Genomic DNA, 19,139 nt, shown 5'->3' on the forward strand with positions numbered 1-19,139 from the left:
AGTTTAACAATGTATTTCATGTTTTATTGTTGTTTACCTCTATGTGCTGGTAATAAATATATAAGATGTTTTAAGATCCCACCTTATTGCACAAAGTTAAAAGCAAATCCTTTCTGGGGTCCAAAAAGACCCCAGTTATTTTTGTTAAATTTTTCGCATATTTAATTACTTCATATGGTATTTTTTTTAATCAAGGAAGTGCTCGAATTTTCATGTTTTTTTAATGCTTATGTTTGTTTATTTTATCACTAAAACATCCTCCAATTAAAATAATTATGTTTCCACATCGATGTGCAACTTCAGCAAATTGAATGAAACTTAGTCCTTCTGAGTTGGGGACGTAAAAGTCCCCAGTTGGAAGGCGAATTTTAGATTTTATATTTTCATCTATTTTTGTTATGTTTGTTGACTTTATGAAGAAAACACCATGTTTAGTCATTGGTGTGAAACTTTGGCAAATTTAGTGAACTTGAGTGGTTTTTGAGTTGGGGTTCAAAATGACCCCAGTTGGTAAGATTAGGTAGTAAAATATGTTGGAAGGACAAGGGTTAATTGTTTACTCATAAGCAGACAAAATAACCTATCTTTTGTTTTAATTCTAATATGTTATGCAACTAATTTTTTTTAATATTGCATTAGCCGCGTGGGAAACCAGCTCGACAACATTGAGCCGGTACAAATGAAATGGTCCCATGAGAATCAGACTTGGATGGGTAATAGTTATGCTGGTGGAGTATCCCCTCTGGATCTCGAGGTCAGCAATTCGAACTTCAGACGAGATTAAAAGTGGTATCTTCTTTCTTGATGCTCAGTATTTAGAAAAGAGAGGACATTTACAAACAACCGAAAGTTAGCAACGATTGCACATGATTTGATGAGCCCAATGGCCTTCCTGTGCATTGAAATTCCTTGTAAGAGAGCTCGTATCATTGTAACTATGAATACCAAGCAACCTGGTGGAATAAATAAGGTGGATTAAAAAAAGAACAACTACATCCAATTGGTGTTGTGAAACTATTGCTGCAGTCACACTAAGATTCCTTTATGAACATAATGTCCACGTACTGCAGCTGTCTCCATCCGTCGATGTACACAGGAGATCATGTTCTTTTGTCTACGTGAGGAGCCAGTCCTTTTCTTGAGGCAGGGTGACGATTTCATCCCATACTCACCACGGGATCCCGAAAACCTGCATGAAAACCTCTGTGGACTATTTCCTCGGGTGTCTCCTAATAAACTTGAGCCTGTCATACAGAGAGAGGTAAGAATGTTTTTGTTTCTTTTTTAATGACTATTTCATCTTGACGGATAAATGTGTTCTGTTCTCCATACACATTCACATCAGGAGAACATCTGCTCATAAGTTTGCTCACTTACGCACTCACTCATACCTACCTTCCCTGCTTTTAAATTGACCGTTTTAGAGACTTTTAAGTTTCTTGGGAGGGGGGATGGAAATGGCCTCTGCATCGATTACCGAAATGTGAGATTTTTCTTTCTCGTGACATACCCACGAGTGTACACGTACCTATACATTGAACTGGTGTATTGAACTTTTCTTTCAGTAATTGGATAAGAGTGAGCCCCAATCTAGTCGTGTGGAAACTATCAATCTGGAGATGATGCAAATGTGCAGTTGCTTTGGAAAGGCATTAAAGAATGACACACCAGTTGTGCACTTCATTTTCACTTGGCTTACAGTCGATTCTTTAACCTCAGGTGCAAGGCCAATAACCACAAACACTTTGATTTCATCTTTTCAGATTAAATATATTGAGCTGAAGAATTTTAGCTTGTATAGAATTCCAGATAAGGTATCGTTGCACACCGTCCGTCCATCTGTCCGTCCATCCATCTTCTCCAGCCAAACCGGCAGGCCGATCCGGCTGAAATTTGACAGTAACATTCCTCTCCTGACTGACAACAGGGATTGCAAAGCTCGTTCTGATCACATGACCAGAAGTGTGTCAAAATGGCTGACAGTAAATTTCTTCAAAAATCTACCTCTCCAGACCCACCAGTCAGAATGCTAACACATTTGGGTTACATCATTCGACCAGGGCCCAGATAAGCTATAGGTCCAGTGGTCATCCCCCCACCCCTCCTTTTCTTTGAAGATGATTCACCGAGTATCGTGCGAAATGCAAACTTTGTTCCGGACAACATTTTTTTCCTGTCATGGAAGATGGTTGGAGGTAATGGCTTCACTCCTGTCTGTCTGTTTGTTACTGCTGAGCAGATCGTTTGGAAACTTTCGGAGATTGCAGATAACGTCCCTGCAATGGTCGATGGCGGTCAACATAGGCCAAATTTCTAAAACGGTCAATTTTCATCTGATTGGGTTTGAAATTTGAATAGGATTTTCATATCAGCTCACTCAACTCAACCACTAATATTTTTAAGGTCAACATAGGCCAAAAGGTCAACAACATAGGTGCAATTTATAAAACCCTCAATTTTCATCTGATTGAGGTGAAATTTGAAGAGGATTTGAATATCTGGTCAATCAATTGAACCACCAACTCGTTTTGAGGTCAACATCGGCTGATATTTCTAAAATTGACAATTTTCATCAGAATTACTTTAAATTTGAAGAGAATTTATATTTCAGGTCACTGAATTCAACCAGTCAATTATTTTTGAGGTCAACATCGACCAAAAGGTCAACATAGTCCCAAGGTCAACAACTAAGGTAGTATTTCTAAAATCCTCAATTTTCATCCCATTGACTTGAAATTTGAAGAGGATTTATATTTTAGGTCACTAAATTCAACCAGCCAATTATTTTTGAGGTCAACATCGACCAAAAGGTCAACAACTAAGGTGGTATTTCTAAAATCCTCAATTTTCATCCCATTGACTTGAAATTTGAAGAGGATTTGCATATTTGGTCATTGAATTCAACCACCAATTATTGTTACGGTAAAATTTGTTTTTTGGATTTTGCAAGTTTTGTGCTCTGCAAGACGTCGTCTTCTTGTTTGTTTGTCTGACCACTCGCCTGCAGCCGAAACCGCTCAGCCATTCGTTATGAAACATTCGCAGATTGTAGGCACTGTAACAAAACTTAATCAATGGCCCATGACAAAGTTTCATAAAAACCGGTCGATGCGTTACGACGTGATGTTGCAAAACCAGAAAACACGTTTTGGGTGATAACTCAGGAAAAGGAGGTTGTCAACTTCTAGTTGACACCAAAGTGTTTTCCCTTCATTCATTTTCCAACAACTTTATAATTTGAAATTATGATGTAAAACCAACTGATTTTCTCAGCATATGGACTTGAATGATTGCCTGTCAATATCATAATGTTTAAAATACATTTTGGCCAATATCTCAGAAACTAAGAGTGCTGGAGCAAAAACAACAATATTGTCGAACTTGGGGTTAGTTTCGTACTACTAAAAAAATATTTTACATCCCTTTGCCATTATTAATGCATGCACTCATCTCATTAATTTATATATTACACACGTACACAATTTGTTTGATTCATTCTTTTTCACCAAGTGTCGTTCAATGAGTGATTTCTCATATGTGTGTCTGTCTGTCTGACAAATTGGTTAGATTTTGGGGAAGATCTGGATCTGGATCCAGATACCAGAATTTTTTTCATGATTCTTCACTATTGAGAGATTGGGCCAAAAAGGATTTATAGCACAATATCTAAAAGCATTGTCGACTGATTTGGATGAATCTTTATGGACAGGTTGGGTGGATGACAAGGACAAATCAATTCGATTTTGGTGAAGATCCGAATCCGGATCCGCAAATCTATTATTTTTTTAAAAGTGATTCTTCACCATTGCCAGATAGGGCCAAAAACTATATAGAGCACGGTATCTTAAAATGCTGGGGGTGGATTCAGACAAAACTTGGAGCATGAGTTAGGTGTGTGAAAATAACAAGCAGATTAGATTTTGGTTCTGCTCCGAATCCAGATCTGGTCTATCAGTAGGATATAAAACGTAAATTAATCAGCCTGGCGGAAGTGTGCGCACTACCAATTGCCGTTCTAGTTTGAGAGTGGTATTATTTTCTTTAAAAATACCACTATAATATCACCTTGTTGGGTGAAGATAAAATTTATGTGGAATGAAGACACAAACAAAGATGAAGTTAAATAGGTTTGGGTGGTGGTGATCGATGAAATTTTTCAAGGAAATATTTTTTCTGTAACACACCATTTGATGTCATAACGAGAAATAAACTTGTGAGTTTGTGGCATTTCTCTTCTGATCACACCACAGAGTGGAAAAAAAAAACCATCGTGGCGAGTTGGTGATGGAACTTGCAAAAGTTGAGCAGATCATTTAATATCAATATACGAATTTAATTATCCACAACAAAAATAACATTAATAAACACTTGTAGTGTTAGGCCTTGATTATAACCACATTCAAAATTACTGTGGTAGGCATTGACTGACCGCAGCAGCCCACATCGCTTAAACCAGAGAAGCCCCAGACCCTAGATTGTAAGGTCAAACCACCAGCAAGTTCACGCATGAGAACTTAAGTCCATATCATATTGCGATTTCACAGTTTGCAGCTTTCGGTGGTGGTGTTAGCATGCGTCAGGTTAGATACAGGTCGTTATATGTCAGTGGCGAGTTGTGGTCCGTGGCGTGCCAATTGCTGTTTACAATCCGTGACCTGCAAAAGGGCAGCTTGCAATTGTGACACAAGGCCCGGGTGAGTTTTGCACACACTTCCAAACCACTCTGCACTCCACACACACTTTGTGAGGAGTTTCAGGCCGACTAGAGCTCGAGCCAAGAATCAAAATACTCACAATAAAGCATGACGATGCCCGTTATCATCCATTTAAATGATGGAGGCACTCTCACACCTCACTTCTCTTTGTGCCTCCCTCTTTGTCTTTCCCATCAAAAATTTACCATGGAGTTCAACTTGCGATGGATGGGAAATATTTGCTCAACATCTTTGCAATGCAGGAATGAGAAGCAAGAATAGTTAATGACTTCCTTTGTCAACCGATTAAAAATATTTTAACGACATATTTTCTCTGAGTTAAAGGTGTACTTGACCCCTTCCCCCTTATATCAGCATTGTGTTGTTCACCAAAGCAGATCTCTTTAGGCAATCACAGCAATGTCCAGGTGATTGTGGCATCAGCAGGCAACAAGGTCTTGACCTCAGCAGTTTCGTAGGGCAAAAGCTCCAACAGAAAAGGGCATAATAAACAGTCTCAAACCTATGCCATAAATTCGTTAAATTAGTGAGAAAATAATTTAAAATAAACATCACACAATGCATCAATGAACACACAAATTAAACAAAGATCACACATTAACCAATGTGGCATCCATTCATATGTGGCATCATCAGGGTCTTTTTAAAAAATTATCAGCACTTGGCTGTGGAAAGCATAATTTGCTGAGTGTGCAGCTGTGCCCTTGATCTAGTGCCCCCCTGTACGGTCGGGTAGGAATTTGGAATTTGTTTTTGGTGCTGGCGATAGCTCGCCTACTCTTCATGAGGGACAAAGTGGGATCTTTAACATAGACCAACTAACTAATGCAGGCAGGTGAAACACCCAACTTACTGTGCATCCGAGGGACGGTTGATGACTCACCCTGAATACACTGGGATGACAGTTCATAGCTGGACCGAGATTCAAACCCAGGCGAGACAGCTCCAAAGGTTAGTGTGTTTACCTCCAGAACGTAGACTATCCTGCTCGTCTCGTTTGATAAAGCCAATGTGATCAGTAACAGAACCGAGATGGTGAGCAATAATACTCGTTCAGTCAAAAATCAACATTTTGAAAATCGGTTCATTCAAGCAAGGACCTCACATCTGACATAGAGAGCAAACTCAAGATTTAGTTTAAACCTTTTCCGGTTGGCATTCAATCCTATTTTTTGCTCTTATTACATAATATGATTACTTTTCAAAAACTGAAGGATATTATGAGGATGCTACATCTTATTATTTAGTTGTTTGCTTTGAGAAATCATCGAAACATGTTACAAGGAGGTTTTGAGAGTTGAGAGGTTTTCTTTTGGTGGGGTGGGGAGGGGTTGGGAAGGGGAAGGGGGTAGGGAGGGGTTGTAAAGTGAGATAAATAACATTTTAATGGTATGGTTGGAAATTGGGGAGGAAAATGAGGACAGAATGGTTTATGATGGAAAGAAAGAGAAGGAAGGTTGAGAGGAGATGGCAGTAAGCATCCATCCATTAGGACCATACTCTGTGCAGAGCGTTGGTGCCGCCGAAGCAGTCTCCTTGGCTATTGGGAACAATCCTGGACGGGTCGCCACTCCGACACAGTATACCAGCATGCTGGCACTCATTTTGTCGACCTCGGAAGGATGACAGGCAGAGTCAACCCCACCTGGTGTTAATTCAACAGCTGAGCGGGATTTGAACTCAGGACCCTAGGATCCCAAGCCCACTACCTTAACCATTAAGCCAACACCAGGCATGCAGTAAGCAGAGCAGTGGAAAATATTTATGAAAATGGCAGAAGTAACGGAATTCAGAAATTCTATCATTTTTTGCATCTATAATATATCGTTGGATCCTAATTTTATGATATACTTACGAATGTTTTTAATTGGACTTTTGTGTTTAACATTTTTTTTCATATATTTATGCTTTTAACATTTTAGCATATGCAACACTGTTTCGGTTTTGGGGGTAGATTGAGGAATTTCATAGGAAAGTTAGGATTGAATAGAGTTGTTTGATCCGTGGATGTGTAGGAGACATCTTGATGTAATTAAGTAGGGAAACTGTGAGCTTAAGTGTTACGTGTCACCACAAGGGGGATGGTGCAGTATTAATTAAATAGGGATTAAGGATAAGTTACCCCGGTATGTAATTCCCCCCCTGTGAGTTTTCCCTATGTTTTTGTATTGCAAAGCAGCAATGATGGAGTTGCGCTTTTATAACAACCATAACAACAAGCGAGCCAGGTGTGCCGAGCAGGCAAAAGCCCGGCCTTCCCGGTTTTTGTGTGAGAAAGCCACACCCCAGAAGTGGAACAGTTGTTCAGTGTGACATCAAGGAGAGATAGAGAAGTGAAGAGGTGGTTGGTTTGATTGGTTCATTTTGGTGGAAGGGACGCACCTGGTCGAGAAAGAACGGCGCAAGAACAGGGCTTTACGGCTGGCTTTCCTTCAACACATGAAGAAGACGGCACGATTCTCATATTTGTACTGAGACGAATTGGCTTGTGTACTGAGCAGTACGCTGGCCGTTGACTCTTGGTTGAATCGTGTGAGGGACGGACCTCAAAGCCTCATGTATGTCGCCGAGGAGGACGGCACCATTCTGAAAACAGTGGATCGGTGAGGACGATCGACGCACGAAAGAGCCGCACAGGGTCACTGAGCCCTGGTGTTCAATACCACTCACGAATTGCCCGAGGTACATTTTTCCCGCTGCGAGAGAGCGGCTTGGCACCATTTTTTTGGGCACATCGACATGTACAGGACAAAGCACCTCGTTTCCAAGTTCCACAAAGACCATCTCTGGACCAAGCTAAGTGCCAGAATAAAGGAAGGATTTTCTTCTATTTTGTTTCCCCTTGTCTGTATTTACGTCTGTGTGTCGAGGTGCCTCGACTTTATGTTTAATTTATCTCACGATTATTATTATATCTGAATGATTGTCCCTTGTAAATATTTGTCTATTTTCATTAAATCCCATGTTTATTTTTAAGTTGCTGTGTCCATGTATTTATCATGGGGTTAGAGTACAACTCCCCCCCCCCCTTTTGCATCGATCTGTGACTCCGTCGCTCCACCAGTGCCGCACCCTACCCCTCCCACACACGTTATCATCTCTGAAGATCAACGTGTCCACCCCCTAAGGAAAACCTCTTGGCTATCTAGGCTGGTGGTGTTAACCACCTGTCACCACAAATTGGGTTTGGTGTTTTACCGGATCCGCCAGACCCATGACAATACATTTGTAGTTGGATTCTAACGTATGCGAGTGTATAGATCCTAAGTTTATGAAATACTCATGGATTACATTCCTCATTGAAAGTTTTGTATCCTGTTCCTGCAAAACCTTCAATGATGACTGTTGTCCAAAGTAATTGTAATTTGTATTTTCCTTGAATAATAAACCCTCCCCTTAACTGACTTCATACCATTGTTTGATTCCATGATAATTCTGTTCTAATTCCTTTTTTCCTGTCAGTTGCTGGAGCTATCTCTGCTGAAAGAGAACACCTACTATGTTTACAATGATATCGAACATTTTGAGGGAGACCCACATGCCGTCACTATTCAAAAAGAAGATGACGTGTGTGTTATGGAGGAGGTTTACAAACGATCGATGTTCTCCAGACCAGCCCTGCGGTATACATCGCCATGTGCATCTTCACTTGATACAAAAGTCATTTTGATGGCTGCTCACTCAGCTATTTGTCAATGGTAGTTCATCTTCACTTTCTTCTTTTTCCAGGTACCACCGCTTGATGCTTTGCTCAGAGGAAGTACCACAAGAATCGCACTTTGATGCCTTCATTGACGTCATGCGGGTATAGTAGATTGCAAGGACAGACTGATTGCAAATTTCTGCACAAATGGAAAGATTTTGATTCTCAGAAGCAAGTTTGGATTCTTGAAACTCGATCTGTCTTAACAAAAAAGGCTTTCTGTTATGTCTATATTATGTAAAATAGAGCACTTGAACAAGATAACTTCAGTATATGTCAATGAAGTTGCACCAAAATGCAATCAATTCTCCATTGGCTCACATTAAGGCTGTATGCAAAATTTCAGTAAAATATTAAATATTTTGAAGCGGTGAAACAAGAAAAACCTAGAACGGCACTTGGTAGAGTGCATAGCTCTACGAGGCTGAACCGTTTACGTTTTGTATCACACTGGGCCGAACACACATCTGAACCTTAACCAAAATATAATAGTCTTATTCTTATCACCTACACATCTCATCCACCATGTTTTGTCATAATCCATCCCTAATGTTTTGAGATATGCTATATATCATTTTTGGCCCCATCTCTCAATTGTGAAGAATCACTTAGAAAATTCTAGTATCTGGATCTGGATCCAGATCTTCAGCATCATCTAATAATTTCATCTTGGCAGACTCACAACCTGTCCACAAAGTTTTGTTGGAATCCGTCCACTACATTTTGAACTAGAAGGGCACTCGGTTGAGCACATACCTCCGCCACGCAATGCCTGATCCACGACAACGTATGTGGCCCAATAAAGTTTTTGAAATATCATGCTATATATCGTTTTTGGTCCTATCTCAATGCTGAAGAATCATTTAAAAAAATTAGTAATTCTCGTATCCAGATCCGGATTCAGATCTTCACCAAAATCGAATCAATTTGTCCTTGCCACACAGATGTGGCACGCATCAGATGTGCTCACTGTCACGACTCGTGTGGATGCGTAAACGTGTCAGTGGCAGCGACAACAGACCTCAGTTTGGGCTGTGCTGTTTTATAGCAACATTCAAATTCCTGGAGTACCTGATCCACCTGTTGACTTCCTTGATCTCCTAACCTGCGATACTTCTGTGGCAAAGGATTTACGCTTGAATATCCAAAAGTTCAACTCAGAAATGTCCATGGCCAGCATGAAGGACAAAGGACACCAATCTTTTTGGGTTAGCCTACCATATCATTCACCGCAGGGAGCAGCATGTTGGTGATAATCATCACTCTTGTTCAAACAGCAATGGAGCACCGTGAAAACGCTGGTTTTACCTGTTCAAGTTTTTGAGAGATTTTACCTCTACATAGCAGCTTAAGGTAAGCCAGACGCTTCTCTGGTCCAAAGAAAACGTCCTTGGACCAATTTGTCATTTTGCCCTGCACTTTATGCACCACCAGATGAGCCACTCACACTCAGGGTAGCCGTTGTCCTGCAGAATGGTTTTGATGTTCTTTGATGTGTTTTTGATACGTGGGTGTTCTTTAATGTGCTGGCCGAAGGTTCTTCCGGTCTTCCCTATTTATTCCGCACCAGAGCCACATGGAATAATGTATTTCACACTTGCGCGGTCATTCTTTTATATTCTATCCTTGAAGTTTGTGAGTGCTCATTTCAAGGTGTATACTGGTTGATAGTTAACCATCGCCCCGATTGGTCTAAAAATCCTGCCAATCCTTGGGGATACTCATGGCACAAAGGGGAGCAAAATGTTGTTGTTCCGATAAAACTAAAGGTTGGAGAACTCAAAATGGATGAATTTCACATATTTAAATATTTGTGGTTCTGCAAAGCTAGCACTCCCCTATAGGCAATGGCGCCCAACATATAGTGGTCCCGAGACAGTTGTTTCATTAGTATTTGTTTTAGATAGCTCTTCCCTTATGTCTCGTGTGTTTATGGGACAAAACGTGTTGTGAGAGCTTTTAGGCAGGTCTTCATCCCATTCTTTATTTACTTTACCTTTTTTTTAACTTCACACATGACCCCTCTATTACGCAACCATGCATGCATAGCAACAAGCAGTTCATTAGCATTTGCACACCATTTCCTGTTCAAACCTCGTGGCATTACCCAACCGACGTTCACGTCAGACCTTCGCCAGACTCGAACCCTAACACTACAACATTTATTCAACCATCGCAATGTCTTCATAATAATCCCCACATGATCAGACCCCAAATCAATCTCACCTCCACTCATTATTGACGCCATGGGACCAGTAGGGACGAAAAGGAGCATTTGTGGCGGAGCCGCGTGACAAATTACCCCACCCCATGTTAATCTCAGAGATGAGTTGAGTGGCAAAGCACAAAGCAAATGAGACCATTTCCGGTCCAAAATACTCGCCCTGGGTGGAGCCAAAGCCATGGCAAGCATCCGCGCACCAATGAGCGTGTTGGAGAACACCCATCTCTCTGCTTGTTCTGCTCTCCAGCGCAGCCTCTGCAGGAGAGTTATAAAAGGTCTCTCTCGCCTGGTCTGCCCTCTTCTCTGCTCTTCTCTGATCTTCTCTCACATGTGGCCCACCCTATCTTCTTCCTCCTGGGATTGCCGAGTGGTGTAACAGAACGGACCGGCGAACCAGGTGCCCAACAAAGTGGTTTAACCCATTTGTCATTACACATACAAACCTCTTTACACTCATGGTAGTTTATCTTCTCGTATGTTCCTTACTCTCTTTCCAACCTCCTGATCCACATCCTTATACCTTCCCCTCCACATTACACTGCCAATCACCGCACACCTCATCATACCTCATCAGATCACGCACCTTAGACCTCCTCAGTTTTCCTCCCCTTTTCCCCCTCTAAAGTGACCCGGAAGCGTAAGCCCATCAGCCATGCCAGGTGTTAAAGGACCTCATACTTTCTCTCTCATACCACCTCATACTTTCTCTCTCTTTCTTTGCTTTCTAATTTCCTCAAGTTTGTGTCTGATGATGCTTGTGATGATAATGTAAAAGAAGATTGTTGTTCTTCATAATGGGGTAACTGTTGGTTGTTCACTAAATAGGCGGGTTTCAGGAGGTGGGAGGAAATTCTCCCAGATTTCAAAATATCCGGCTCCTATATTTTTGGTAAAGGAACATGATTTATGAACCAACCTGTGAAGTTTCATTCTCATACCCTCGTTCCAAGAGCTCTTTACAGAATATTCAGTGAACCTCTGACAGCCTCCACTTGAAGCTCGTTTGTAGTGATATCCCCCGGAATGATTTTTAACTACTCAGTGAGGGTTTTCTTCATCATTCCTGTAGCTCCGACTATCACTGGTACAATTTCAGCTTTCTTCAATTTCCAAGTCCTCTTGACCTCATTTTTCAGATCCTGGTGTTTGTTCATTTTCCTGATTTCTGTTGCATTTAGTCCAAAGTCATTGGGAACCGAGACCTCGATCAACAATGCCGACTTTTTCTTTTTGTGTTTGAGCACTATGTCCGGATGCAGTGCTTTGTTTGCAATATCTACACTTGATGGGATCATCTTGTCATGCGTGAGCATTATATTGTTAGGAATTCGCGCCCGCCAGCGTGCGATCGGCCGCGTAACTCCAATCGCAACTGCGTCGCCCACCGGACGGACAATTCAGTCGTGACCCTGCTGGAACTACCACCAGGAACCAGTCACGGGTGGGGGTTTAACCTCACCACAGCCCAGTCCACATTCTACCCACGCGAAATATGGTGAATCGCCGAATGTCGATATACCTAAGCACCCACATGGGTAACCTACCGAGGGGCTGCACCGCGCCGCAGGTCGGCCTGGGACACGAACCGCTTAAGCGGTCCGTTCCGTACTACAGTGATAACCGAGCGGTGTTATCGCCGACCTCGACAGATCCAATTCTGTTTTCCGGGCGTTCAAAACCCACTACTCATTCAACGATGCAAGATGGCTTTTCAAAAGGCAAATAGGACATGACAAATGGGATACATTGCACACAAGGACATTTATTCACGATACAGCACAACACAAGCAAGGGCAGTCATGCAATATACAAGTAACAAATAGAATGCAAAAGCAATACGACCGACTATAATTATTATTTGCAACCACAGTCACTTATACAGTCATTACTTAACAGGACACGGCGCCGCAGGTCAGGTCAGGTATGGGAGCATGTGCCAGAACAGCGCGTCGCTGCGTCCACTTTCCGCCGTTACTCCAGGGGCCTCCGTCTGGCCATCCCCCAGGCAGATGCCAGCCCCATCCCCATCTCCTTGAGATGATGGTCAACCTGCTGCAACCATGAGGCACGTGGTCGGCCCACTGGCCTCCTCCACTCATGAGACTCCCTCGCTGAGAGAATCTGGTGAGCAGGATCAGCGTCAGGAAAACGAGCCACATGTCCATACAGCCGCAGCTGACGCTCACGGACTATGCAGGTAACAAATCTCATCCAAGTCTCTCTCAGCAACCGCTCGTTGGACACAAAATCCGACCAGCGATAGCCAAGGATTCTCCGAAGAGACCTGGTACCAAAGGAATTAAGTCTCCGTCTCAGATCCTTGGTCAAAGTCCAAGTCTCGCACCCATAGAGCAAGACTGGAAGTACCAAGGACCTGAAGACTCGGACTTTCGTCCTCCCGCACAGGTACCGGCAGCGCCACACCCCATGATCCAGTGAATCCATGACTCCACAGGCCCGACCCAGACGTCTATTGACCTCCGGCTCACAACCTGCGGAGACATGAATATCACTGCCAAGGTAAGTGAATCTATCCACGACCTCAACATCCTCACCACAAACATACACAGACAGGACAGCTGCATCCAAGATGTCACCGAAAGCCTGGATCTTAGTTTTGACCCAAGAAACCCTTAATCCCAACGGCTCCGACTCCTCATTCAGCACCTCGAGGGCCCCCAAGAGGATGTCTAAAGTCTCCGCAAAGATGACTGCATCATCTGCAAAATCAAGGTCCGAGATCTTGACATTGCCAAACGATGCACCGCAACTTGATCTCTCCGACATCCTCCCAAAAATCCAGTTTTTTTTATATCGTTATATTTAGTTATACCAATCGTCCAGCGCCGCAGCATGCATACAAAAACAAAAGGAAAGACCTCGCCATAAGCAGGGAGGTAGACGGGGTCCGGGGACCTTTATAACGTAGGCCTTGGCTGACCGAATGGGCCCACGAGACCATCCAGGTTACCTGCCCCCCCTTAGTGGTCGTCGAGTCGTGACGTCCCGCTCCCCCAACAGCTAGCGTGGACGCGCCTGGTTTCCGGGCCTCCCGCGTGGCCGGCGACTCTCTCCGGCACTCCTAGTCCGGACGCGCAGGTCCACACCACACAGCGGCAGAGCTTCCGTCCACGTCCCCGATGCACGGGCCCTCCACCGGACCCTGACCACAGGAACAGCTGAACCACCCTAGGAGCGCTGAACCACAGGAAGCACGAGCACCGGACCACCAAAGGCAGGCAAGTGCACCACGAGCCGGAAGAAGCAGCAGGGAATGGACCACCGGGAGACAGGGGAAGAGAGTCATGAACCACAGGGAGATCCCTCAGAGAGCCCCGAGCCTCGCGTACAGTCCGCCCTTTATAGCGCGGGGCTCCGCCCTTCATAGCGCGGGGCTCCGCCCTTCGCTCCACCCCATTTTCGGCTCCACCTCCCTTCGAGGCGTATATGTGTAATATATATATATATGTGTAATATATATATATATATATATATATATATACATATACATATACATATACATATATATATATATATATATATATATATATATATATATATATATATATATATATATATATATATATATATATATATATATATATATATATGTATATATATATATATATATATATATATATATATATATATATATATATATATATATATATATATATATATATATATATATATATATATATATATATATATATATATATATATATATATATATATATATATATATATATATATATCTATATATATATATATATATATATATATATATATATATATATATATATATATATATATATATATATACATATATATACATATATACATATATACATATATATACATATATATATATATATATATATATATATATATATATATATATATATATATATATACATATATATTGTTGCGGATTCGCGCCCGCCGGCGTGCTGACGGCCACGTAACTCGAATCGCGGCACGTCGCCCACCGGACGGACAATCCAGTCGTGACCCTCTCGGACTAACGCCGGGAACCAGTCACGGGTGGACCTTTCGGTCTCACCGCGATCGAGCCAATCAGCCCCCGCGTGGGATAGGGTTGCTCGCCGAATTCGACAGCTGTGTCCCCTCCGTTCCGACTCCAACGCACACGACGACCAGCTCCTTCTTGCCAACTCCACCGCCCGCGAAGTCTTGACTCTCTGTTTCCGACTCTCCTACTCTCCGACTCTCCTGACTCTCCTCCTCTCCGACTCTGACGAACACGGTCCTTTTATCAGCCCCGTAGCTTTGCCCTCTCATATTTGACCCCCTCCCTTCGACCTTTCACCTCGCTCCCCATTGGCCCGAGAAAAAGTGGGCGTGAAGGCTTTTTGATCCATAAATTTGCATATATCGATCGCCCTGGGGGCGGGGCCAATTCGCCCCTCGCTCACCGATTGGACGGCAAAAAGTGGGCGTGTGTCGTTTTTGATCCGTTTTTGAAGCATAAAATCCGTGATTTTGTACACGCTGTTCGGCGCGCGCCCTGCACGAGTCCAACACCGGTACCCACAGGCGGCGCAAGAACGGTGGCGATGCGACGGTTGCGAGGTGTGACGTGAAGGTCGTGGCGGTTGTGGTGAAGCGGCGTTGTGGTTGGTGGTTAATGTTGTGGTTGTGGTGGTAATCATGGCGGTTGGTCCAAAATAAAGATAGTAAAAGAAAAACGGCTATCCTGAAGAGTCGCAGCACGCATAAATGACATGTATTCCCACTAGACAACGGGTTTGGGCCTAACTACACATGTACTTACCGAAATACCTCACCTAAGGGACCTGAATGGTGGTTTGCGAATTTGGTAACCACAACAAATTTGGTAACCCCCTCCCCTTTTTACAGACTCGTCCCGAGTCGTCAAATTTTCGTGTGCCATCATGTGTAGTTTTCCCCTAGTACATTTTACCTACGGATCCCTGAGTGCGACATTCATGGTATTCGTGTCCCCAAAATAAATAACCTGAGGGCTGCGTAACTATCTAAACAAACTCACTCACACGGACGACTTAAATAAAATTGCCGGCGCTAGACAGACATGCCGGGGGGCGCACTCATATTTACAGTACATCTTAACCTTAACTTACAAATTTTACACTAAACCATGGCCCAGGATCATTGAACTCTGCAAAAAGAAAGCAGTTAGCAGGGAGCCAGGCTGCCCGCATGCAGTCTCTGGCTCAAACAATGCAGGTGACAGGGAACGTGGCTGGCTGCTCACACGCAGTCCGAGGCCTTCCCTTTTGAACTGAACGCAGTGAACCACAACGGTGCATGGGCTGCACAAACGCAGTCTCCGTGCCAGCTCAAGTGGCACACGCAATGAGCACAACGAATGGATGCATGAACCCAAACACGGTGCACGGGCCGCCACTGCAGGCCCGTGTTGTAGCTGCCAACAGGGCAGTTCTCACAGCTTGCAAACTGTTGCCTTGATCCTGGCGCACATGGCAATGAACGGGGGGGGGGGGGGCAAAGCAAAAAATGAACGGGGCTGGTGAACGTGGGCAGTGGGCATGGCATGGCAAAGGTGCAGGCAAACACAGCCCGCAGAAGAAGGCCGCTGCAGGCAAACACAGCCGGCAGACGAACTGGCCGGCACAGGCCTCGAAGAAAAACAGCCAGCAGATGAACTGGCCGGCACAGGCATTGCAGCACACAGCTGCCGATGAAGTTGGCCGGCCTCTGCCTTGAAGTAAAACACGGCCAGCCGATGAAGTGGCCAGCCTTTGCCGTTCAGTGGAGGTTGGTGGAGGGAGTGCGGTGGTGCTGGCCACTCGGAAGGCGGGCTCGGACCTACCTACCTGTCTCCCTCCCAACCTATCGCCTTTGCCTGTCACTGTACATACCCACTCCCTTAATTTGTCAAACCCCAATTTAGCCCCAACTTATTTTTTTGTTGTTTTTATTTTTACTCCCCCACTATAAATCGTCCCCTAACCCCCTTTATCGTCCTTGTTCGGCTAACCTATCCTGTCACCTAGCCTACTCCCAACCCCTACGTTCCCTTCCCGGAGGGGAACAAGGGAGAGCTAACGTCCTGTGTCGAGGCCCAACGAAGCCTCAGAATGGCCTCCCCAGAGTTCGGCGATCTATAACCAAAGTGGGTCCAGCGGCCCACAACGACAGCGAGGGGATGGATGGTGCGGAGGGGTACATCTCCTAATCTACCCTTACCATTTAACTGTTAAACTACCCCGGGGCTTTCAACAAGCGTCTCTCGCTTAAACTATTGGTTCTATAAACCCAGATTCCCGTCGCCTGTGTTGGTGTCCTCACAATTTCGGGCCTCGCCCCCCAATTTTCTCTCCGTGCCCTCACACGGTCTCCTGGCTGGGACACGTGGCTCCCTTTGGCAGGCACGACCCTCTGCCGAATCTCCCGCTATGGCACCCCCGGGCACTACACTGCCTCCGAGCCTACCAGCTCCCTAACACCGGGGAGTGCCCCCCATGGCACCTCCCCTGAAACGCACACGTGGCAGGCCGGCCTCTCGGGCCCCTTTCCGAGGGTCACCCGTGCCCACAACACTGCCCACGCGGCTCATGGCGCCCCGGGCCCCCGCACCAAGCAGGCGCGCCCGTGCCCACTACGCTATCCCGGCCCCCCATGGGCCCTTGGCCTACCGCGGCCGACTAGCCTGGTGCCGGGGTACCCACTCAGCGATACTCACCTTTCGCAGCCACGCTCCCCACCCGTCAACAGGGCTCCTGCACCCCTCCAAACGGGTCTCGAGCCTACTTTCCCACCAACAACAAAACGACCTCCATTTTTCAATTTGACTAACCCCCTAACTCACTTTACTCTGACCCCGGGGTCCCTTGGGCGGGAGTCACTCCTCCCCCCAATCACTCATCGCACCATGCATTCCCCATTCACTCCATACACACAGACCCGCTGGCCTCACTCACTCAACAAGTACTCACCTCACAACTCACCAACTCTTCAACACACTCACCGCTGAACTCTGCCATCCTTCTGACTACCTCCCCTAACTAACTCGTGCTCCCACGTCGTCCCTTAAACTACAGCACGTTCCTTTTAACACTACGTAGCTAAACTACGTCCCCTCTACACATTCACTGTCAGTCACGGTCTCCAAAATAAATCATTTTGTTTCCCAACCTAAATCTGGCTACAATCCCTCTAACTAATCCATTCCACGGACTCCATGAGGACTTACCCATGCCCCATGAAGTCGGTCGAACTAAGCGAACCCTTCCCCCTAACTAGTTTCCATCCTGTGCCCCGGGTAAGGGGGTCTTCCACCCCTTGCCCAGGAATCCTGTGCACCCGAAAGTGAGGCTTGCTCTTTTTTTTTTTTCCATGCGCAGCACCTGCGCGGCAACTCAGAGCTCGCGCACTTTGCACCTGGCCGTGACGTCATGCAGCTGCACGTGTTCCTCGTCCCTCCTTGGACGGTGCCATCCGGCAGAGATACCCCTCCTGCCGGAATCCAACCCCACGTGCAGCCATGACGTCACCGTGCGCAGAAAAAAAAAACAAGCCCCACGTCTCGAGGGGTTCCCCACGCGAACACATGTGCTTTGCCCGTTGGAGCTTAACACACACGATCGCGTGGAGAACCCGTCCGGTCCAAATCCATTTACCTGCCTAAACTTTGTCCGTCCGCGGGATCGGCAAATCCACCGCGTGCGTTTCCGGACCGGGACTTCACTCTCGCAAGCGAGCACGTGGCGGTCTCGTGCGTTGCACAGCACGAACCGCGTGCTCACTGCTGGGTGAACCCGGCACGGTCCTCGAAACAACTACAGCCGCTACTCGGCTTTCGTTCCTCTGTCGCCGTCTCCGTCTCCATTCCACACACGCACACCTGCGTGTTACGACGCACACAGTCCACTCCATCACATTCACACCGGGAGACGCGGCTGCGTGCTCCCGCATGCCAACCGACATCTCCCTCACATACCGCTCTCTCACACACACGGTCTCCCTTGCACACAGCGACCTTGCACACGGCCGTTTACTCACGCGTGCGGGGGCACTCACCCGCGGTGCCTCACTCGCACTCCGTGCCTCATCCACACACGCGGGGGCACTCAACCGCGGTGCCTCATCCACACTCCGTGCCTCATCCACACACGCGAGGGCACTCACCCGCGGTGCCTCATTCACACACATGGCGACACTCACACACGGTGCCTCATCCACACACGGCGTGCTGGGAAGCACGTACTCTGGCACCATCGCCACCACACCACTCACACACGGGGTCGCTTCCACACACGGGGACGCACTCACACCTTGCACCACACACACAGGGACAACCACACTGGGGATTCGTGTCCCCACAAGGGTCTCCGGGGCCTCTATACCCCCCAAGCTCTCAGTGCACCTATCCACAGCACTCCTCCCCTCGACCTCGCAAAGCACGACCGAACTCACCTGGTCATGACTCGCCTCAAGGGGGCAGACTCCCTCCCCTCGTTCCTGGAGGAGG

At 45.6% G+C, this 19,139-nt stretch overlaps 1 protein-coding gene across 6 annotated transcripts in view; it reads left to right on the plus strand.

The window, feature by feature from the left end:
• The window catches only part of PALD1 (phosphatase domain containing paladin 1), a 175,744-nt gene that overhangs the window by 75,500 nt on the left and 81,105 nt on the right, over positions 1-19,139 (plus strand). For all 6 annotated transcript variants that reach the window (XR_015058752.1, XR_015058751.1, XM_085883512.1 and 3 more), the window contains exons 6-8: positions 1,097-1,261; positions 8,178-8,338; positions 8,445-8,520. Coding sequence is in view for 4 of the 6 variants with exons in the window: in XM_085883512.1 (XP_085739638.1) it covers positions 1,097-1,261; positions 8,178-8,338; positions 8,445-8,520 (402 nt within the window). In the remaining 2 variants the exon portion in view is untranslated. The remainder of the gene's footprint in view (positions 1-1,096; positions 1,262-8,177; positions 8,339-8,444; positions 8,521-19,139) is intronic.

The sequence above is a fragment of the Eptatretus burgeri genome, chromosome 5 (assembly GCF_056783735.1).
Source record: "Eptatretus burgeri isolate ZD-2024b chromosome 5, Ebu_testis_v1, whole genome shotgun sequence".
In the NCBI taxonomy this organism is placed as follows: Eukaryota; Metazoa; Chordata; class Myxini; order Myxiniformes; family Myxinidae; genus Eptatretus; species Eptatretus burgeri.